The sequence below is a fragment of the Neoarius graeffei genome, chromosome 4 (assembly GCF_027579695.1).
Source record: "Neoarius graeffei isolate fNeoGra1 chromosome 4, fNeoGra1.pri, whole genome shotgun sequence".
Taxonomy (NCBI): domain Eukaryota; kingdom Metazoa; phylum Chordata; class Actinopteri; order Siluriformes; family Ariidae; genus Neoarius; species Neoarius graeffei.
In genome coordinates, this window is record NC_083572.1 from 50,997,719 (window position 1) to 51,021,158 (window position 23,440).

The following is a 23,440-nucleotide window of genomic DNA, read 5'->3' on the forward strand; positions in this document are numbered from 1 at the left end:
CCTGACCTGGCCACATACATTTGCATAAAGCAAGCATGTTTGTATACTCCTACTCCCCAAAAACTTGAAAAATATCAGTTTAAGGTACGTTTAGAACAGAAAAAAGTGTGATTAATTTGCGATTAATCATGAGTTAACTATGGACAATAATGTGATTAATCGTGATTAAATATTTTCATCGACTGACAACCCGAACTAAAAGTCTGTCTACTGTCTTCTGCATACATGAGCTCACAGACACCCATGACTGGCTAGTGTCATTGTGATTGAGAGACAAGAGAGAGTGTGTCATCCCACCCAGGGAGCATGGACAAGATTGATCCCTTTGCTACCAGCTACAGATAGCTGTGGCATCATTACACAGAATACACAGAGTTAAAACTTAAAAGTACATGCATATTTCAGCCCTGTCAATAACTTTTGGAGTAGGGGGAATTTGGAAAAGAGCATTAGGCAGACCCTACTACTTACGTTTTTAAAATATTTTCACATTTTTAAAATATAGATGTAAAATAGTGCATTCTATTTGATCCAGAATGCAACAATTTGCATCTCAGAGTCAATAACATATTCTTCTTGATCTCGTGATTCAGGTGGGTAATATGTGAAAAATATAAGATTAATGAAAATGAAAGTAAGGCCTCTCTGATGATTTCATGCCAACTTGACCCATTTTCATGTTTTATACAAACCCGATTCCAAAAAAGTTGGGACAAAGTACAAATTGAAAATAAAAATGGAATGCAATAATTTACAAATCTCAAAAACTGATGTATTCACAATAGAACATAGACAACATATCAAATGTCGAAAGTGAGACATTTTGAAATTTCATGCCAAATATTGGCTCATCTGAAATTTCATGACAGCAACACATCTCAAAAAAGTTGGGACGGGGCAATAAGAGGCTGGAAAAGTTAAAGGTACAAAAAAGGAACAGCTGGAGGACCAAATTGCAACTCATTAGGTCAATTGGCAATAGGTCATTAACATGACTGGGTATAAAAAGAGCATCTTGGAGTGGCAGCGGCTCTCAGAAGTAAAGATGGGAAGAGGATCACCAATCCCCCTAATTCTGCGCCGACAAATAGCGGAGCAATATCAGAAAGGAGTTTGACAGTGTAAAATTGCAAAGAGTTTGAACATATGATGATATCTACAGTGCATAATATCATCAGAAAATTCAGAGAATCTGGAAGAATCTCTGTGCGTAAGGGTCAAGGCCGGAAAACCATACTGGGTGCCCGTGATCTTCAGGCCCTTAGACAGCACTGCATCACAGACAGGCATGCTTCTGTATTGGAAATCACAAAATGGGCTCAAGAATATTTCCAGAGAACATTATCTGTGAACACAATTCACCGTGCCATCCGCCGTTGCCAGCTAAAACTCTATAGTTCAAAGAAGCCGTATCTAGATCCAGAAGCGCAGATGTCTTCTCTGGGCCAAGGCTCATTTAAAATGGACTGTGGCAAAGTGGAAAACTGTTCTGTGGTCAGACGAATCAAAATTTGAAGTTCTTTATGGAAATCAGGGACGCCATGTCATTTGGACTAAAGAGGAGAAGGACGACCCAAGTTGTCATCAGCGCTCAGTTCAGAAGCCTGCATCTCTGATGGTATGGGGTTACATTAGTGCGTGTGGCATTGGCAGCTTACACATCTGGAAAGACACCATCAATGCTGAAAGGTATATCCAGGTTCTAGAGCAACATATGCTCCCATCCATACGACATCTCTTTCAGGGAAGACCTTGCATTTTCCAACATGACAATGCCAAACCACATACTGCATCAATTACAGCATCATGGCTGCGTAGAAGAAGGGTCCGGGTACTGAACTGGCCAGCCTGCAGTCCAGATCTTTCACCCATAGAAAACATTTGGCGCATCATAAAACGGAAGATACGACAAAAAAGACCTAAGACAGTTGAGCAACTAGAATCCTACATTAGACAAGAATGGGTTAACATTCCTATCCCTAAACTTGAGCAACTTGTCTCCTCAGTCCCCAGACGTTTACAGACTGTCGTAAAGAGAAAAGGGGATGTCTCACAGTGGTAAACATGGCCTTGTCCCAACTTTTTTGAGATGTGCTGTTGTCATGAAATTTAAAATCACCTAATTTTTCTCTTTAAATGATACATTTTCTCAGTTTAAGCATTTGATATGTCATCTATGTTCTATTCTGAATAAAATATGGAATTTTGAAACTTCCACATCATTGCATTCCGTTTTTATTTAAAATTTGTACTTTGTCCCAACTTTTTTGGAATCGGGGTTGTATGTCAATCATGGATCGACTTGTCATATATGTAGCAAACTCTTGAATATTCACTTATTACTGTGAAGGTCGAGACTATCTTCAAAATTCTGCAGGGGCCGAGGCTTCAATACCCGAAAGGCTACCAAAACTTCCTTAGATATTCTTCATGCATATTTACAAGAGAAAAACATACAAACAGACATTGAAAAACTGGAAAAGAAAGTGTGTCCGGATCATAATAATAATATTGGCTGGCTTTTTTTCGTGGCATATCAGATACAGTTGTGGTCAGAAGTTTACATACAGTGACATAAATGTCATCTTGGATATGAATGTCATGGCAATATTTGGGTTTTCACTGATTGTACAGCATACAACTTTAATAAAAAAAAACCACTAGAATTTGGTGCACAAGTTTTAATTTTCTTCGGGTTTTCTGAAATCAGCACAGGGTCAAAATTATACATACTGGGTCAGAAATTTACATATGCTCCCTTAGATTATTAATTCAGAGGTGCTGAAACTTCCAAAATGTCTTTTATCTTGCCAAGGCCGAGGTCTCTTAACTTTCTGTTAGTAGTCATGATTGACGACAGCTGGTAGCTTCTTTGTGCGTTCATAAAAAGGGTTTGTTTACAGCACGCATTGGATTGACCAACACACAGTAAAATGGGAAAGTCCAAGGAGCTCAGTGCAGATCTGAGAATGAGAATCGCAGATGTACACAACTCCGGAATGTCTCTTGGAGCCATTTCTAAACAACTGCAAATTCCAAGATCAGTTCAAACAATTGCATCCAAGTTATTGTGAGGTGTAGTCACTTTGCCAAGCCACTTTGCTTCAAGAAAACCCAAACTGTCACCGTCAGCTGAAAGGAAATTGGTTTGGATGGTCAGGAACAACCTGGGAACCACCATGGCACAGCCCTGCTATGAACTGGAAGCTGATGGATCACTGTCTACAGTTCAGATCACCATGGACTAAGAGGCTGCTATCCAAGTAATAACCCCCTGCTCCAAAACTGACACCTTCAAGCTTAACTAAAGTTTGAAGCTGATCACACGGACAAAGAAAAAAGCTTTCTGGAGGAAAGCTGTATGGTCAGATGAGACAAAGATTGAGTTGTTTGGCCATAATGACCACCATGTACAGAGGAACACTGTACCAGCTGCTGGTGGAAGGATCATCATGATTCTCTGGGGCTGTTTTGCTGCCAGTGGAACTGGCTCATTGCACAAAGTGGATGGAATAATGAAGACTACCTCAGAATTCTTCAGCATAAACCATCTGTTAGGGTTTTGCTGGGATTCAAACCTGGGTCGCTGGTGTGATAATCCAGCAAACCCCCACTAGGCCACCAGGGGGATGACTCAAGTACAGAGGCGTGAGGCGAAAGTAGAGTATCAAAAACTGTTTATTTACACTATATACAGTCCAAAGGAAAAAACAAAAGGATAATCCAAAAGCTCAGAAGATGTACAAAAAACAAAAATATCCAAAGGGTCAAAGTCCAAAATCCAACTAAAAAAAGAAGAGGCAAAAACTCAAACGCTCAGAAGATCAAAAGGTCAAAACAAAATCCACAAAGTCCAAAAGAAAGAAGCAAAAACCAAGAATACGTACAAAGACACAGGCAAGGTACATGGGGCAGAGGGAACTAGCACTAACAGCATAGCATAGGAAAAAGACTCCGTGACAAGGGAACAAACAGAGGGGTATTTATACACACACTAATTAAGGAACAGGGCAGGGCAGGAAACAGGCAATGACGACAAGCACAAAAACACAGTGGCGGCCTCTAGAGGCCAAAACAAACATGACAAGATGGAAATAACAGCAGCCTCTAGAGGCCAAAACAGTCCCAGTCCTAACAGGACCCCCCCCCCCCCCCAGGAGCGTCTCCTGACGTTCCCAGGGTGATCCAGATGGGCCGAATGGAAGTCCCGGCATAGTCCTTTATCTAGAATGTCCCGGGCGGGGACCCAACACCGTTCCTCAGGGCCATAGCCTTCCCAATCTACTAGATATTGAAGCCCGCCGCAGACCCGGCGGGAGTCAAGCAGGCGATGCATGGTGAACACAGTCTGACCCTGGAAGATGTGGGGGGGGGGTGGGGGGTTCCTAGGGGCAGGGGCATACGTGGACGTCAGTACTGGCCGCAACAGGGAAATATGGAATGTGGGGTTGATCCTCAGAGTCCGGGGCAACTGGAGCCGGTAGGCGACAGGGTTCACCCTGCGCACCACCTTGAAGGGGCCAATGTAGTGAGGAGCAAGCTTGCGGTTCTCCACCCGCAGCGGAAGGTCCTTAGTGGACAGCCAAACCCGCTGCCCAGGGCGGAAAGCGTGGGCAGGTCTTCTATGGCGGTTGGCCTGAGTCTAGTTCTGGAGGTCTGGATGAGGGTCTTCCTGACCTTGCTCCAGGTCTTGCGACACTGTCTCACATATTGGTTGACCGAGGGCACCCCCGCGTCCTCCTCCTGGTCCGGGAACAGAGGTGGCTGGAACCTGAATTGGCACTGGAATGGCAACAGCTTGGTGGCCGATGACTGCAGGGTGTTGTGGGCGTACTCTGCCCATGGCAGCCAGGTGCTCCACGATGTCGGGTTATCCATAGCCAGGCCTCGCAGGGTGGTTTCCAGGTCCTGGTTGAGCCTCTCCGTCTGGCCATTGGACTGTGGGTGAAACTCAGAGGAGAGGCTGGCAGTGGCTCTGATGACCTTGCAGAACCCGTGCCACACTCGGGAGGAGAACTGGGGCCCTCGGTCTGAGACGATGTCCTGCGGGAGACCAAAGACTCGGAAGACATGAATGAATAATAGCTTAGCAGTTTCAAGAGCAGAAGGGAGCTTGCACAGTGGTAAAAAGCGGCAGGCCTTGGAGAATCTGTCAACTATGACCAATATGACAGTGTTACCTTGTGACTCGGGGAGACCCATGATGAAGTCGACTGCCACGTGGGACCAGGGATGCCGGGGAATGGTCAGAGGATGCAGGAGACCCTGGGGGTGCTGTCGTGGGTTCTTGCTTCTGGTGCACACTTCGCAGGAAAGGACGAATGACCTCACTTCCTTTTCCATGCTAGGCCACCAGAAGCGCCTTCTCAAAAAGTCCAGGGTCCTTTGAGCTCCCGGGTGGGCGGTGAGAGGGGAAGAGTGACCCCACTGGAGAACCTTGGCCCGGGCTTGATGTGGGACGTACAAGAGGCCCGGTGGCCCCGTCCCAGGACCGGGGTCCTGGCGTTGGGCTCATCGGACGGCCTCCTCAATACCCCAGCGGACAGGGGCCACAATCCGGGACACAGGGACAATGGGCCCGACTTCACTCTCCCTGTTAGTGGCAGAGAACAGCCTGGACAGTGTGTCAGGTTTGGTGTTCTTGGAGCCGGGGCAGTACGATAGGGTGAAGTCAAACCGACTGAAAAACAGGGCCCACCTAGCCTGTCGTGGGTTCAGTCTCTTGGCTTGCTGGAGGTACTCCAGGTTCTTGTGGTCCGTCCAAACCAGGAATGGATGTTGCGCTCCCTCCAGCCAGTGCCTCCACTCCTCAAGGGCCAGTTTGACCGCTAGCAGTTCTCGATCCCCCACATCGTACCAGGACTCCGCAGGACTCAGGCGGTGGGAGAAGTAAGTGCAGGCGTGCAGCTTTCCTTCCGAACGTTGAGAGAGCACCGCGCCGACACCACTGTCCGAGGTGTCCACCTCCACGATGAATGGTTGGGAGGTGTCCGGGAGGACCAGAATGGGTGCCGTGCAGAAGCGGTGCTTGAGGTCTTTGAATGCCTTTTCCACCTGAGGAGACCAGACATAAGATCCACCTGTCCCTTTGGTGAGGTCCGACATGGGTGCTGCTACAGAACTAAAGTTCCTGATAAACTTGCGGTAGAAGTTAGCAAATCCTAAGAACCGCTGAACCTCTTTGACGGACTTGGGAGTGGGCCAGTCCCGGATGGCCAGGGTCTTGGCTGGGTCCATTTGGAGTTGGCCTGTCCATACATTAAAACCCAGAAAGGAGACCTCGGGAACATGAAATTCGCATTTCTGGGCCTTGGCGAACAGATTGTTCTGTAGCAGCCTCTGGAGAACCTGGCGGACATGGTGGCGGTGCTCCTGCACGGTCTTTGAAAGGATAAGGATGTCGTCGAGGTAGACAAAAACATACAGGTTAATCATGTCCCTCAAGACGTCGTTGATTAGGGCCTAAAAAACAGCTGGTGCGTTGGTGAGTCCGAAGGGCATCACCTGGTATTCGTAGTGCCCAGACGGGGTGTTAAAGGCAGTCTTCCACTCGTCTCCCTGTCGGATACGGATGAGGTGGTATGCGTTCCGTAGGTCCAATTTGGTGAAGACGGTGGCGCCTTGGAGCAGGTCGAATGCTGTGGACATCAGCGGAAGGGGATATCGGTTGTGCACAGTGATCTTGTTCAGGCCCCTGTAGTCAATACATGGTCGGAGCCCCCCATCCTTCTTGCCGACAAAGAAGAAGCCGGCATCAGCAGGTGAGGTGGAGGGTCGAATGAACCCAGAGACCAGGGCGTCTTTGAGGTATTCCTCCATGGCTTTGCGTTCTGGCTGAGAGAGGGAAAACAGTCTGCCATGAGGAGGGGTAGTCCCAGGGAGCAAGTCGATGGCACAGTCGTAGGCCCGGTGCGGAGGAAGAACAGCGGCCCTGCTCTTGCTGAATACCTCCTTCAAATCCCAGTACTCTGTGGGAACTTGAGATAGCTCGGTGAGATCAGGGGGCTCGGCAGGAGACACAGGAGAGCTAGAGAGCAGACAAGAGGCATGGCATGCAGGGCCCCATTCCACAACCTGGCTAGTGACCCAGTCTATACGAGGGTTGTGGCGGGTAAGCCAAGGAAGACCTAGAATAACTGGGAACTCAGGTGAAGGAATCAGGTGCAGGGATATTTCTTCCTTGTGACCTTGAGACTGGAGGAAGACTGGAGAAGTAACTTGGGTGACTCTTCCATCACCTAACGCTTGGCCATCGAGGGCAGACACAGACAGTGGGACTTCAAGAGGCGCAGTCGGGACATTGATGCTTTGGGCGAAGTGGATATCCATAAAGTTTCCAGCCGCCCCTGAGTCTAACAAAGCTTGATAAGAGTGGACGGACTCACCCCAGGAGATGGAGACCGGGATGTAGATTCCTTGGCCTGGGAGTCCGGGAGAGAGGGTAGGCCCCATCACAACCCTCCCTCGGCTGGACGGGGCGGTCCTTTTCCCAAGAGCTCAGGACATGATGCTTGGAAGTGACCAGGCTTGCCACAGTAGATGCAGCACTTGTCCCTCCTTCTGCGCTCCCTCTCGGCTATGGAGAGACGAGTACGGCCAACTTGCATGGGCTCTGAACAGTCACTGGAGGAGGTAGACGGGCTCCATGTAGAGGCAGTGAGGCCGGGGAGACTCAGGACTTGGCGGCGTTCTCTAATCCTGTTGTCCAGACGAATAGCATGTGAGATCAGAGTTTTGAGGTCACTTGGGCATCCAATAGAGGCCAGACCGTCTTTGATGGGGTCAGACAAACCATGGTGAAAGGCTGAAACCAGGGCAGCCTCATTTCATCCGCTGACTGCTGCGAGCATCCGGAACGATATGGTGTAGTCTGCGACGCTTCCTCCTTGCCGGATGGACATGAGCTTTCTGGCTGCATCGGTACTGATGTCCGCCTGGTCGAAGACCCGAAGCATCTCTTCAGTAAACAGTTCAAAATCAGAGCACTCGGGTCCCTGTCTCTGCCAGATAGCTGTTGCCCAAGCTCGTGCCTTACCAGCTAACAAGGTTATCACAAAGGCGATCTTGCGGCAATCCGTAGTGTAGGTGGTAGGCTGGAGCTCAAAGGTGAGTTGGCACTGGGTAAGGAACTCCCAGCACTCATCGTGCTTGCCGTCATACCTCTGTGGTGCAGGAAGGCTGGGTTCGTGAGGTGAAGGAGACAGTGTGGCGGGAGGCACTGGAGCAGGATGAGGAGATGCAGGCAGAGGTGTCAGCTGTGCCAGGGTTTTCCCAATTTGCTGAAGCAGTACCTCGTGGCGAGCAAGGGCCTCACATTGGCTTGTGAGCGTTCGTCCATGAGCGTCCATGGTCGCTCCGAAGCGTGTTGGAGCTGCCATAATTCCCTGAAGGTTGGCCGGGTAGACAGTTGAAGCAGCCTCTGCTGAGTCGGTCATGACGGAGTCTTTCTGTTAGGGTTTTGCTGGGATTTGAACCCGGTCGCTGGCGTGATAATCCAGCAAACCCCCACTAGGCCACCAGGGGGATGACTCAAGTGCAGAGGCGTGAGGCGAAAGTAGAGTATCAAAAACTGTTTATTTACACTATATACAGTCCAAAGGAAAAAACAAAAGGATAATCCAAAAGCTCAGAAGATGTACAAAAAACAAAAATATCCAAAGGGTCAAAGTCCAAAATCCAACTAAGAAAAGAAGAGGCAAAAACTAAAACGCTCAGAAGATCAAAAGGTCAAAACAAAATCCACAAAGTCCAAAAGAAAGAAGCAAAAACCAAGAATACAAAGACACAGGCAAGGTACATGGGACAGAGGGAACTAGCACTAATAGCATAGCATAGGAAAAAGACTCCGTGACAAGGGAACAAACAGAGGGGTATTTATACACACACTAATTAAGGAACAGGGCGGGGCAGGAAACAGGCAATGATGACAAACACAAAAACACAGTGGCGGCCTCTAGAGGCCAAAACAAACATGACAAGATGGAAATAACAGCGGCCTCTAGAGGCCAAAACAGTCCCAGTCCTAACACCATCAGAAACTTGAACACGACTTGGGACTTACAATAGGACAATGAACCCAAACATGCATCAGAGCTGGTTGTGGAAGATAAAGCAGGCTAGCATTAAGCTTAAAACAAGCCCTGACTTCAACCTTATTGAAAATATATGGACTGTGCTTATAAGTCGAGTTCATGCCAAGAAAAAAAAAAAAAATTTAATTGAACTCTACCAATTCTACCATGAAGAGTCGTGAAATATCCAACCAGAATTCTGCCAGAAGCTTGTTCATGGTAAGCAAAAATGTTTGGTCAAGGTGAATCTTGCGAAGAGACATTTTTTTTACCCAAATATTAGGTGTGCCGAACGTATATTTTTGACCCTGTATGTATAATTTTGACCCTGTGTTGATTTCAGAAAACCCAAAGAAAATTAAAACTTGTGCACCAAATTCTAGTGTTTTTTTTAGTTTATGCTGTACATTCTGCTACAGAAAAAGAACAGTTAAAAGAAATTACTGAAAACCCATGACATTCATATCCAAGATGACATTCATGCCACTGTATGTAAACTTCTGACCACAACTGTATATCCCATTCAGCTAGCATGATATTGAATGAGTCGAAGACTCGTTCAATATCATGCTAGCTGAATGGAATATATCTGATATACCACTCAACGCCAGCCAATATTATTTAATTATTTTAGCTAGGACAAACAAAACAAAAATTCTCCTTACCTCCCGCAATGCTTTGGAAGGGGAAAATTTGGAGGTCTGAGCAATACCGGCAGGGGTCTGAAATCATCCAGCCAAAGAGAGGAAGAAGTAAAGGACAGGACAGAGTAAACATATAGTGTATGTGGAATACATTTGAATGGATTTAAGGCTCAAAAAGCAAACATACGGTCCAGGAGCTTTCATGCTGACAGTGCGATTACAGGAGAGGCAGCAGGACCCTGTGAACTGGCTGTTAATAAGAAGGAACGATTATTATTATTATTATTATTATTGTTATTAAGAAGAAGTAGAAGAATAAGAGAATGGGAATAATACGACTCCAGGATTTGAGAAGTCAGAACACTGGCTGCTATATTTTTTATGTACTGTATCCTGCAGATAAGTTTTTGTCTAAACAGCAAAATAGAAGAGCATTTCAGTTATCTAATCTGGAGTAAACAAATGTATTTGTTGAATATATTGGTGACATTTACAGAAAAAATGGCAGACATAGTTGCAAAATGTTGCCTATTACAGGGTTAAGAGTAAAAGCAACAGGGCTGTACCAGTAACTCAAAACCCACTGTAGACTTTTTGTATTATTATAATGGCATACAACATAAAATGCCTTAAAATAAAACTTTCTGTGACGTGTAGGACCCAAAAGCCCTATGGAAAAGGGTTGTACGGTTTATTGATCGTTATGAGGTACTAAATTTGGTCTGCAACCACTTGTTCCAATACCTTAGTCAAAAACGGTGAATACAGTGGCATAGCTGAAACTACTTTGGCTTTAAATGGGGCAAACACATACTATACAAGTGAGCAGGAAACATATAGATATAATTTAAAACATATTCACATCAAAACATAGCAGCATCTTTGAGAGTATGGCAATAGAGGAAAAAGCTATGAAGGATTTGGACTGACATTGTTTACATTACTCACGTCTTGACAACAGCAGCATCATTACAGGGTGGGGAAAGTTGGGCCTCTAGCTGCTTCTGAATTTTTGTCTGGCAATTCTTTACCTGCTTCTTCAGAGGTTCCAGCTCAGTGCGGTTCAACTGAAATGAAAAATACACAACATTACGATCTGACGTATATTCAGAGATTATCAGAGCCTTGCTTTTTACCTATAGCTTCAGATATCCTTCTGATTTTACAGACTATGAAAGTACGTGTCATTCCTAGTTTAAGTAGAGCTACAGCAGTCCACATTTAATGTCTTCTATTATTCATTTAATGTTTTCTAGAATATGATTTACCTCACAAATGGCTTGTTGAGTAAAGTCAAATGTGCTAGGCTAAGCAATCACTGAACAATTTTGACAGGAATGGGAAATCTATACGGTGATATTTTGGCGAGTTACATTACTAATAGCACCAAAAAAGATTTTTCGTGTTAAGTCACAGGTTTGTTCTGTTCACCTTGCAGTCCAGTTCCACGGAGATTTTCTCAATAACCTTATTATAATTCTCCTCATGCTCTGTGATGTTGGGTAGATCCTGCAACATCCTGTTCAGCCGTTCTATTGTTGCTTCACACACCAGGACCCGTGCCTCCAGTGCCTGCATATCTGCTGTCTGAATGTGGGAGAAAAGTTTCAGCCACTGAAAGTGACATTGGATGGACTTTGTATTTGATGTGTTATAATTTAAGACACTCACAATGCCTTTATCTCCACTTTTCATTGCCTTCTTGTCTGCCTTCTTCTCGTCCAGCTCCTTCACAGTCTTGTACAGGTGCTGAGAGATAAGCATATTAGTACATGTATTATTCTGTGTATAATAGTGGCACTCCAGTGCCAGTCTTGTACTGTATTTTCCATGCTTTAAATCAAACTCAGTATTCCTTACCGCAATATGACTTTGTTCCTGCTCACGTTCCTTCATCAGCTCGGTGATTTTAAAATGGAGTGCTTCATACTCAGCCTGTACTCGTAATCAAATACACATAAAAACACTCACTCAATCTCAGTAACTTTTATTGTGAAGATTCTGAGGCCTATCCCATGAACACTGTGCATGAGGTGGGGAAACACCACGAATGGGGCACAAGAGTTTATTGTAGTGTATTAGTATAAATACACTATAATATTTATACTAATAAATATATTTATTATATAATATTTAGTATATTATATTTATTATATAATATACACAGCACAGTGGTGGGTGGTGCAGTGGTTAACACTGTCACCTCACAGCAAGAAGGTTCTGGGTTTGAACCTCATGGCCAACAGGGGCCTTTCTGTGTGGAGTTTGTATGTTCTCCCCATGTCTATGTGGGTTTCCTCTGGGTGCTCCAGTTTCCCCCACAGTTCAGAAACGTGCAGATTAGGTACAATGGGGGCCACTGTAATTGGCGCAAGCTGTTGGGGTTTCCCAGCCATAATGTGTATATATATTATATATCGCTCTGGCAAAGCTAATAAATTAAATTAAATACAAAGGTGACTGTAGAAAATCGCACGCGAGGATTGGTCAAGAAATTCAGACTATTTCTCAATAATCACCTCAAGCGACTCGGCAAAATGGCGGCCAATCACTGTCACTGTAAGAGAGGAAGAATTACAAATACAGTGCCTTGAAAAAGTATTCATACCCCTTGAACTTTTTCACATTTTTCCACCTTAAAACCACGAACTTAAAAGTTTTTTATTGAGATGTTATGTGATAGACCAACACAGAGTAGCACATAATTGTGAAGTGAAACAAAAATGATAGTCTTCAAAATTTTAAACAAATAAAAATCTGAAAAATGTGGTGTGCATTAGTATTCAGCCCCCTGCACTCTGATACCTCTAAATACAATCCAGTACAATCAATTGCCTTCAGAAGTCATCTAATTAGTTAATAGAGTCCTACTGTGTGTAATTTACTCTCAGCATAAATACACTTGTTCTGTGAAGGCCTCAGTGGTTTGTTAGAGAACACTGAAGAACAAACAGCATCATGAAGACCAAAGAACTCACCAGACAGGTCAGGGATAAAGTTCTGGAGAAGTTTAAAGCAGGGTTAGGTTATAAAAAAATATCCCAAGCTCTGAACATCTCAAGAAGCACTGTTCAGTCCATCATTCAAAAATGGAAAAAGTATGGCACAACTGCAAACCTACCAAGACATGGCCGTCCACCTAAACTGACAGAGCGAGCAAGGAGAGCACTGGTCAGAGAAGCAGCCAAGAGGCCCATGATCACTCTGGAGGAGCTGCAGAAATCCACAGCTCAGGTGGGAGAATCTGTGCACAGGACAACTATAAGTCGTACACTCCACAAATCTGGCCTTTTTGGAAGAATGGCAAGAAGAAAGCCATTGTTGAAAGACAGGCATAAGAAGCCATGTAGGGGACACAGTAAACATGTGGAAGAAGGTGCTTTGGTCAGATGAGACCAAAGGTGAACTTTTTGGCCTAAATGCAAAGCGCTATGTGTGGCAGAAAACTAACACTGCTCATCACCCTGCACACACCATCCCCACTGTGAAACATGGTGGTGGCACGTTCATGCTATGGGGATGCTTTTCTTCAGCAGGGACAGGGAAGCTGGCCAGAGTTGATGGGAAGATGGATGGAGCTAAATACAAGGCAATCCTGGAAGAAAACCTGTTGGAGGCTGCAAGACTTGACACTCAGTACGTTTACATGCACGTCCAAATCGAGCTACTGTCGGTAATCGAGCAAAGGGTCCCAGCAGGGGTGCCAGAGAAATCCAATCCTACATGCACAAGTGAAATCGGGCTATTGTGCAAGGTGCATTGTGCACCCGAGCCACACGTGGCGCTACACGCCCCATCGTGTTGGTTCACTTCCGGTTGTCATCATGAAGAAGAGCTATAGTGTTGCCAGATACTGCTGACGTATTCCAGCCCAAAACATGTTCAAATCCGCTAAAATGCACTTAAAACCCCCCAATCTGGCAACACTGGCAGTTCCGTGTTCAAGCTGTTCGGCTTGCTCTAACAGACTGTATGGCTACAAACTGTCCGGCGCAGACCACTGTTTTGTAAGACAACTTATTTTGCGCAATAATATTTTTCTAAAGTCCATTTTTTGCTTACAAAAAAAATTTTTTTTTTGCTTACAATTTAACTTATGTCTTAATAAACACACAAAAAGTTCAACTGTTTTGTTTTTATTGACATTCTTCAGATGTTGGACATATATTTGTGTGTATATACACACACACACACACACACACACACACACACAAATACAATGACTTGTTTATGTACACAATTCACAGCTATGCAACAGCTGTACAGATGTATTTGGTGATACAGTAAGTGAGCTAAATTTTAACAGTGCAAACAATGCCACAAAAAGAAAAGATTCATGCCATTGTCATGATTCGTTGTCATGCCGACCAAGGCTGTTGTGTTTCCCTTGTGGTCTCGTCACTCGTCACTTCCGGAAGGGGCAGTGCTGAAGTAAGTAGCTCGAATACGTAGCTCAATAGGGTATACATGCACTAAGTAGCTCGGCAGAAATCGCATAATCTAGGTCGTGTAGCTCGATTCCGAGAAATCAAGTTCGGTTCAATTTCAGCCGAATTAAGGTGTATACATGGCATTTTGAACTTCGATTTCAGTCGAGCAACGGCAGAAATTCGATTCTCTCTATGTGCATGTAAACGCACTGACTGGGAAGGAGATTCACCTTCCAGCAAGACAATGACCCTAAACATACAGCCAGAGCTCCAATGGAATGGTTTAGATCAAAGAATATTCATGTGTTAGAATGGCCCAGTCAAAGTCCAGACCTAAATCCCATTGAGCATCTGTGGCAAGACTTGACAATTGCTGTTCACAGACGCCCTCCATCCAATCTGGCTGAGCTTGAGCTATTTTGCAAAGAACAATGGGCAAAAATTTCAGTGTCTAGATGTGCAAAGCTGGTAGAGACATACCACAAAAGACTTGCAGCTGTAATTGCAGCAAAAGGTGGTTCTACAGAGTATTGACGCAGGGGGGCTGAATACTAATGCACATCACATTTTTTCAGATTTTTATTTGTTTAAAATTTTGAAGACCATTTATCATTTTCATTTCACTTCACAATTATGTGCTACTCTGTGTTGGTCTATCACATAAAATCTCAATAAAAAACTTTTAAGTTCGTGGTTGTAAGGTGGAAAAATGTGAAAAAGTTCAAGGGGTATTAATACTTTTTCAAGGCACTGTATTATGAAAGAAAATGCTGTTCCTAAAAGCATTAAAGATGCTACGAAGTTTGGTCTAAAACTATTCAAAGGTAAGGTGGAATTGTGATTTATTTTATCGAGTTCAAAACAAAAGTATTTTATGGGGGTCGGCATAGATAAGTGACAAGTCTGCGCCGTGCCGTTATTACATTTGCATGCCACTTCTGAAGTTTGAAAATTATTTTTTTTAACATGATTTAAATTTTTTTTAATAATCACCTGTATATTTATACTAAAACAATTATCTGCCTCAGGCTCAGTGAATATCAGTGAACAATAACTGAGACGAAGTTGAGGTTATTATTCACCGATAATAACAGTGAATAATAACTGAGACGAAGTTGAGGTTATTATTCACTGATATTCACGTCACCTTCAGCAAATAATTGTTAAATATTGCTCAAAGGCTCACACAGTTATTTACACATTGGGGCAATTTATCTTACAGTCAACATACTGCCATGTTTTTGGGAGGCAGAAGGAAACTGGAGAACCTGGAGCAAACATTGGAGGAATAAACCCCACAAAACATGTACAATAACCTGCTCTTAGGCTCAAAACCAAGACCACCGAACCCCTTCTGAAGCTGATGTGGCAATGCAACCTGCTGTGCCACCACACCACATAAAAACAGATATAGATGAAACTTCAAGCTTATGAGGATTGTTATCAATACCAACAGATATGCAAAATTATGGAAGTGCAACCAGAAAGATAGCATTTTCAAGCCTATGAAAACAAAAACCTTTTTAATAACCCTGTCTCATGATTGGTAAATATTATATATATATATATATATATATATATATATATATATATATATATATATATATACACACACACATATACACACAACCCCGATTCCAAAAAAGTTGGGACAAAGTACAAATTGTAAATAAAAACGGAATGCAATAATTTACAAATCTCAAAAACTGATGTATTCACAATAGAACATAGACAACATATCAAATGTCGAAAGTGAGACATTTTGAAATTTCATGCCAAATATTGGCTCATCTGAAATTTCATGACAGCAACACATCTCAAAAAAGTCGGGACAGGGGCAATAAGAGGCTGGAAAAGTTAAAGGTACAAAAAAGGAACAGCTGGAGGACCAAATTGCAACTCATTAGGTCAATTGGCAATAGGTCATTAACATGACTGGGTATAAAAAGAGCATCTTGGAGTGGCAGCGGCTCTCAGAAGTAAAGACGGGAAGAGGATCACCAATCCCCCTAATTCTGCGCCAACAAATAGTGGAGCAATATCAGAAAGGAGTTCGACAGTGTAAAATTGCAAAGAGTTTGAACATATCATCATCTACAGTGCATAATATCATCAAAAGATTCAGAGAATCTGGAAGAATCTCTGTGCATAAGGGTCAAGGCTGGAAAACCATACTGGGTGCCTGTGACCTTCGGGCCCTTAGACGGCACTGCATCACATACAGGCATGCTTCTGTACTGGAAATCACAAAATGGGCTCAGGAATATTTCCAGAGAACATTATCTGTGAACACAATTCACCGTGCCATCCGCTGTTCCCAGCAAAAACTCTATAGTTCAAAGAAGAAGCCGTATCTAAACATGATCCAGAAGCGCAGATGTCTTCTCTGGGCCAAGGCTCATTTAAAATGGACTGTGGCAAAGTGGAAAACTGTTCTGTGGTCAGACGAATCAAAATTTGAAGTTCTTTATGGAAATCAGGGATGCCGTGTCATTCGGACTAAAGAGGAGAAGGACGACCCAAGTTGTTATCAGCGCTCAGTTCAGAAGCCTGCATCTCTGATGGTATGGGGTTGCATTAGTGCGTGTGGCATGGGCAGCTTACACATCTGGAAAGACACCATCAATGCTGAAAGGTATATCCAGGTTCTAGAGCAACATATGCTCCCATCCAGACGATGTCTCTTTCAGGGAAGACCTTGCATTTTCCAACATGACAATGCCAAACCACATACTGCATCAATTACAGCATCATGGCTGCATAGAAGAAGGGTCCGGGTACTGAACTGGCCAGCCTGCAGTCCAGATCTTTCACCCATAGAAAACATTTGGCGCATCATAAAACGGAAGATACGACAAAAAAGACCTAAGACAGTTGAGCAACTAGAATCCTACATTAGACAAGAATGGGTTAACATTCCTATCCCTAAACTTGAGCAACTTGTCTCCTCAGTCCCCAGACGTTTACAGACTGTTGTAAAGAGAAAAGGGGATGTCTCACAGTGGTAAACATGGCCTTGTCCCAACTTTTTTGAGATGTGTTGTTGTCATGAAATTTAAAATCACCTAATTTTTCTCTTTAAATGATACATTTTCTCAGTTTAAACATTTGATATGTCATCTATGTTCTATTCTGAATAAAATATGGAATTTTGAAACTTCCACATCATTGCATTCCATTTTTATTTACAATTTATACTTTGTTCCAACTTTTTTGGAATCGGGGTTGTATATATATATCTCAAAAGATCAAAAGATCGATCCACGATCCGATATCGATTCACGTTCAAAAAATACGAGATCGATTCAAAAATGTGTGGCTCGATCTCTTCCAGGTGGCTATAGGCACTATTTTCTCGACCGCGCAAGGACTGCTATAAAAAGCGGGTGCCGGCAAACGAAACCGAAACTTAAGAGCGTGAGATGGCTGAAGCTGCACAGCTAAAATCACTGCCTGGCCTGAAAGCTGATGTATGGCATTACTTTGGATTCAAACATTACGAGGACAGAGACGAACTCGACAGAACAAAAGCAGTGTGCAAACTGTGCCACACAGAGTTCAAATATAGTGGCAATACAACCAATCTCCGCAACCACTTATCCAGACACCACGCAGACACAGTTTCAGCTAAATCTGCGGCGAATCAAACTGCACTGGAGAAGGCATTTGGTGTTAAATTTCCTTCAAATTCTCAGCGTGCCTTGAGCATAACCAAGGGTGTCGGAATATTTATTAGTAAAGACCTACGCCCCTACAGTGTCGTAGAAAATGCTGGATTCAAACTACTGGTGAAGAGACTGGAACCACGCTATGTCCTGCCCAGTCGCAAACATTTGAGCGAAACTGTTATCCCAAAAATGTATGCGAAAACAAAAGACACACTTGCACATTCACTGAAGTCTGCCGAGAGGGTGGTGTTGACCTGCGACTGCTGGACCTCAAGAAATACTGTGTCATATCTGCTCAAAGGAGCTGCCTCACTCCACAGCATGTAGACCAGCTCCTTTTCCTCCAGAAAAATTACACAATTCCTGAAGACTAGGAGTCTTATCAGTCAAGCATAATTTCTTACACTTTGCTGTGGTTGCTGAGCTACTGTTTTTTATTTTCTTTGTGGTCATTGTTGATTAGTTCTGGTCATTGTTTTAATCCTGCCATGGGTATGTTAATCAACCAAAAGATGGCCGCCAACTGTCATGGTTACACTCTGAGACTTATCAGTCAAGCATCATTTCTTACACAATTGCTGTGGTTGCTGAGGTGCTTTTTTTTCTTTGTGGTCAGAAACCCTGCCATGGGTATGTTATTCAACCAAAAGAGGGCCACCGAATGTCATGGTTTTGATTTAGAATTCAAATAAAACCTGGATTTTTTTCATTCCAAAATAAATCCTTTAAATCCTTGACTCTTCTCTCTCTGTGTGTCCCTCTTACACATACACAGATACATGCACAAACACATATGGGGCTGTTCCTGTCAATAGGGACAGTTTTTACTTTAAAGTGACAATCCAGCAATATCTAAGTAGATCGATATCGAATCGCAGATCGAATCGCATCGTGACCTTATGAATCGGAATCGAATCGATCCAGGAAATCTGGATCGATTCCCAGCCCTAATACACACACACACGATTTTGATTATGATTGTGCAAATGTATAAATGATACAAAGCTGTGTGTCTGAACTCACAAGGTTAGTGGTTTGGAATGTCCGGCCACTGGTTTCCTGCTTCATAAGACCAGCAACGATGCTCTCCAGATTCTCAAAGCGGTCAAACAGCTCACTTGTATTCATGCTCCGATCCACCAAGCCCAATAGCCGTCGGGGCTGTAACTGCTCGAGAGTTCTCTGATCCACCGAGCCCGATAGCCGCTGGGGCTCTCGCTGCTCAAGAGTTCTCTGATCTAGCGAGCCAGATAGCCGTTGGGGTTGTAGCTGCTCAAGAGTTCTCTGATCCACTGAGCCAGATAGCCATTGTGGCTGTGGCTGCTCAAGAGTTCTCTGATCCACCAAGCCTGATAGCCGTTGGGGCTCTCGCTGCTCGAGAGTTCTCTGATCTAGCGAGCCAGATAGCCGTTGGGGTTGTAGCTGCTCAAGAGTTCTCTGATCCACCGAGCCCGATAGCAGTTGGGGCTGCAGTTGCTCGAGAGTTCTATGATCCACCGAGCCCGATAGCCGTTGGGGCTGTAGCTGCTCGAGAGTTCGCTGATCCACTGAGCCTGATAGCCGTTGGGGCTCTCGCTGCTCGAGAGTTCTCTGATCCACCAAGCCAGATTGCCGTTGGGGCTCTCGCTGCTCGAGAGTTCTCTGATCCACCAAGCCAGATTGCCGTTGGGGCTCTAACTGTTCGAGAGTTCTCTGATCCACCGAGCCTGATAGTCGTTGAGGCTCTAGCCCCTTGAGAGTTCTCTGATCCACTGAGCCTGATAGCCATTGGGGCTCTAACTGCTCGAGAGTTCTCTGATCCACCGAGCCTGATAGCCGTTGGGGCTCTCGCTGCTCAAGAGTTCTCTGATTCACCGAGCCAGATAGCTGTTGGGGCTGTAGCTGCCCGCGAGTTCGCTGATCCACCGAGCCCGATAGCTGCTGCGGCTCTCGCTGCTCGAGAGTTCTCTGATCCACTGAGCCCGACAGCCGTTGGGGCTCTAGCTGCTCAAGGGTTCTTTGATCCACCGGGCCTGATAGCCTTTGGGCCTCTAGCTGCTCAAGGGTTCTTTGATCCACCATGCCTGATAGCCTTTGGGGCTCTAGCTGCTCAAGGGTTCTCTGATCCACCGAGCCTGATAGCTGTTGGGGCTGTAGCTGCTCACGAGTTCGCTGATCCACTGAGCCCGACAGCCGTTGGGGCTGTAGCTGCTCACGAGTTCGCTGATCCACCGAGCCCGATAGCCGTTGGGGCTCTAGCTGCTCGAGGGTTCTCTGATCCACCGAGCCCGACAGACGTTGGGGCTCTAGCTGCTCAAGGGTTCTTTGATCCACCATGCCCGATAGCCTTTGGGGCTCTAGCTGCTTGAGAGTTCTCTGATCCACCAAGCCTGATAGCTGTGCAGGTTGAGCAGTACCTTCCTCACCCAATGAACCTGCTGGGGATTCCTGATCTCCCTGCTGTTGGCTCGATGACAGCATAGAGGATAAAGATGCCATCTTATTATCTAGCATGGCCTGGAGGCTGTCCTGCTACAGATAGACAGCAAGAAAAGTGGCATCAGTATATCAAAATGTAAGAAAACTATAACCAGTTAATTAAAATTTCTCTTCTCTTTCTGACCTTATCCTGCATTTCCTTATCTAGGCCTCTATTCTGGTCCACTCTGAGAGCCAGCAGTTCTTGCTTCACATTTTGCATCTCCTTTTCCAGCTTCTGCACTGCATTCCTGTCAAATTGTGTGTGACAACGTAAGAAAGATTGTGAGGATGTATTTAATAGGCAACTGTGCCAGTGAGGACTGAACCAATGAGGACTGAACCATTCTCTATAATTTTTTATTATATACTATGTTTTCAGGTTTTCACATACACATCTTGACATTAAAGTAACCTTGATCTCAAAACAATGATTTTTAAATATTTCTTTTGGATGGCTGACTCTGGTTATACAGACTGGTGTTTAGGTCAAACTTGTGGACCTGCTGCACATTTTTCAATTTCTATATACATCTATGAACTATTTTTTGAGAAGTTTGAATATCGTGAACAAAATCATGCAAAAACACAAATCAAATCTCAAGACAATGAAATTCTCATGTGACAAACGCAAGCTAATTTATGAGCAGTTAATTGGAGAATCAGATATTTGGTACAGCAGAAGAACATGAAAGCATATATTCATAGATCAGTAAATTTTTAGTTAAAGGTTAACTAAAGTTAACCGCCCGTCTACTGTCTTCTCCATACACGAGCTCACAGACACCCATGACTGACTAGTGTTGTTGTGATTGAGAGATGAGAGAGAGTGCGTCATCCCACCCAGGAAACATGGCCAATATTGATCCCTTTGCTACCGGCTACAGATAGCTGTGGCATCATTACACAGAATAAACAGAGTTAAAATTTAAAAATACATGCGTATTTCAGCCCTGTCAATAACTTTTGGGGTAGGGGGAATTTGGAATAGAGCAGTAGGCAGACCCTGCTACTGATATTTTAAAAAATATTTTCACATTTTTTAAATATAGATATAAAATAGTGCATTTTATGTGAACCAGAATACAACATTTTGCATCTCAGAGTCAATAATATGTTGTTCTTTATCTCATGATTTAAGGGGGTAATATGTGAAAAATATAAAATTAATGAAAATGAAAGTAAAGCCTCTCTGATGATTTCATGCCAATTTGACCCATTTTCAAGTTTTATTGGTCAATCATGGGTCAACTTATATGTAATACATTCATGAATTGTCATTGCCTCTTTCTATCTCAAAAGCCAATGGACTGCGCTGGAGATGTCAGATCACACTGCATTGGAGCAGCGCCAACTGTGACTGTACAGTCCAATTCTTGAGTGGTAATCTTTGCCACAGATGCTGCATATGCATGCTGTTGGTAGCAAGGGTGTGGAGGATGCCCTTGTTCTTTGTTGTTCCCTTCTGTCGTGCCACAGCTGTTGCCTCCTGGCCCTAGCTCTCTTAATACTGATTTGAATTATATTACACCAATTGCTACAGTCAAGTGCAGCTGTTTCCCATGAGTCGAGGTTGATTCTGGCAGACTTCATGTCCCTCTTGAACATGTCCTTATAACGCAGCATTGGACAGCCAACTGGTCTTGAGCCTGATGCAAGGTCACCATAGAGAACATCCTTTAAGAGGTATCCTTCCTCCATGCGATGAACATGGCCAAGTCATCGAAGGCATCTCTGGGACAGCAACATGAACATGCTTGGAGTGTTTGTCTGCTTGAGGACATCCTTGTTCAGTACCCTGTCCCTCCAGGATATGGACCCTTTTCATGTGACGTCACGACAAACGCGGCCGCCATTTTGGACATGTACTACCAGTAGTTTACCACAGCCAGCATTGAGGAACGGCAGCAAAGAAAGTGTTTATTTTCAGCAAGACTTCCATCATGCCACTATATTGTTGTGCACCTGGATGTAGTAACCATCAACAAACAAGGCAAGGGTTATCATTTTATCGGATCCCGGTAGATGCTGACCGACGGAGAAGATGGATAGCGGCCATAAACAGGAAAGATTGGCAGCCCTCGGCATACCAGCGCTTGTGCAGTGACCACTTTGTTGGAGGTAAGACGAATAAAATTAGCCAGAAAAGGCATTACATTGCTGTTAACATTCTGTGGCGGCGAGTGTGTAACCAAATAGGCTAAAATAACCCATTGTAACCTCTTTGTTCTTCTGTAGTAGCTATTAGCTAACGACATTAGCTAGCGTTGTGTTCCTTTGCTGTTGGTAGACTGTAGGACAGATCAGAGGCAGTGTCCTACAAACAGTGCTTAATTTGAGGGGGAGCAAGCCGGAGCGTGCTCCGGAACCTCGGGCGTTGGCTCCGGCAGCTATTTACACTGGATCCAGTGATCCGACACCTCTTTTGACTATGTAACAACAAAAAAAAAAAAACCCAAATAATTAAATAAAAAAATGCAAGTTTATTTAGTGTTAATGTCTGATTTTGATATGTCTTGTTGGTGATTTCTCTCATGAAACGACATCCACAAAATATCTGCAGATGAACTTAATTTGCAGTGTTATTACAAAACATGCCCAGAAGCACAGCGCCGCCCCCCTCCCCCCCTCTTTTTTTTCCGCACCGGAGCCGCTCATCCTCTGCGCTCCGGGACCTCCCACTTTACAAATTAAGCACTGCCTACAAATAAGTGTTCAAAACAAGAGGAACATGTATTTGTCTCTTAAATCCAGGCCGTTCCCTGTAATCTGTAACAACGGTTGGAGAAAGTAATGGCAAATAGTGAGTGCACAAACCATAGAAGGTAAACTGTACACAGCGCCAGGGCAGTGTGATGGTATGTCTACTTTTAGATTGTGTTAGCTTATCAATGAACACACTCGTCACTTGACGAGTTTCACGTCTTTACGACGGATACTTAAATGTGTGTTAGGTATTATTGTTGCAGTCTAAGCAGTCATTGTAGCAGCTAGATGAGCAAGAACCGAAAGGGTCTGTGCCATAAACTGTTATTTCTGTACGGCGTTGCTAATGTGTCGTTACTGTTGTTATTTCTCCCTCTGCTCGCCCTATAAATGCCCTACGTCGCTGGATAGCGAAGGTGTTTTCTGCATCTCGCTACTTTTTCTTGTATGTTCTCTGTTTGTCG

The 23,440-nt window shown here is 44.2% G+C and overlaps 1 protein-coding gene across 1 annotated transcript in view; it reads right to left on the reverse strand.

The window, feature by feature from the left end:
* Positions 1-23,440, reverse strand: part of LOC132884400 (nucleoprotein TPR) — a 65,140-nt gene that overhangs the window by 8,981 nt on the left and 32,719 nt on the right. Inside the window, exons 8-15 of the mRNA XM_060918240.1 lie at positions 20,416-20,521; positions 18,837-20,324; positions 11,576-11,650; positions 11,387-11,464; positions 11,147-11,302; positions 10,664-10,782; positions 9,903-9,965; positions 9,737-9,793 (exon numbers count right to left, since the gene is read on the reverse strand). Of these exons, the coding sequence (XP_060774223.1) occupies positions 9,737-9,793; positions 9,903-9,965; positions 10,664-10,782; positions 11,147-11,302; positions 11,387-11,464; positions 11,576-11,650; positions 18,837-20,324; positions 20,416-20,521 (2,142 nt within the window). The remainder of the gene's footprint in view (positions 1-9,736; positions 9,794-9,902; positions 9,966-10,663; positions 10,783-11,146; positions 11,303-11,386; positions 11,465-11,575; positions 11,651-18,836; positions 20,325-20,415; positions 20,522-23,440) is intronic.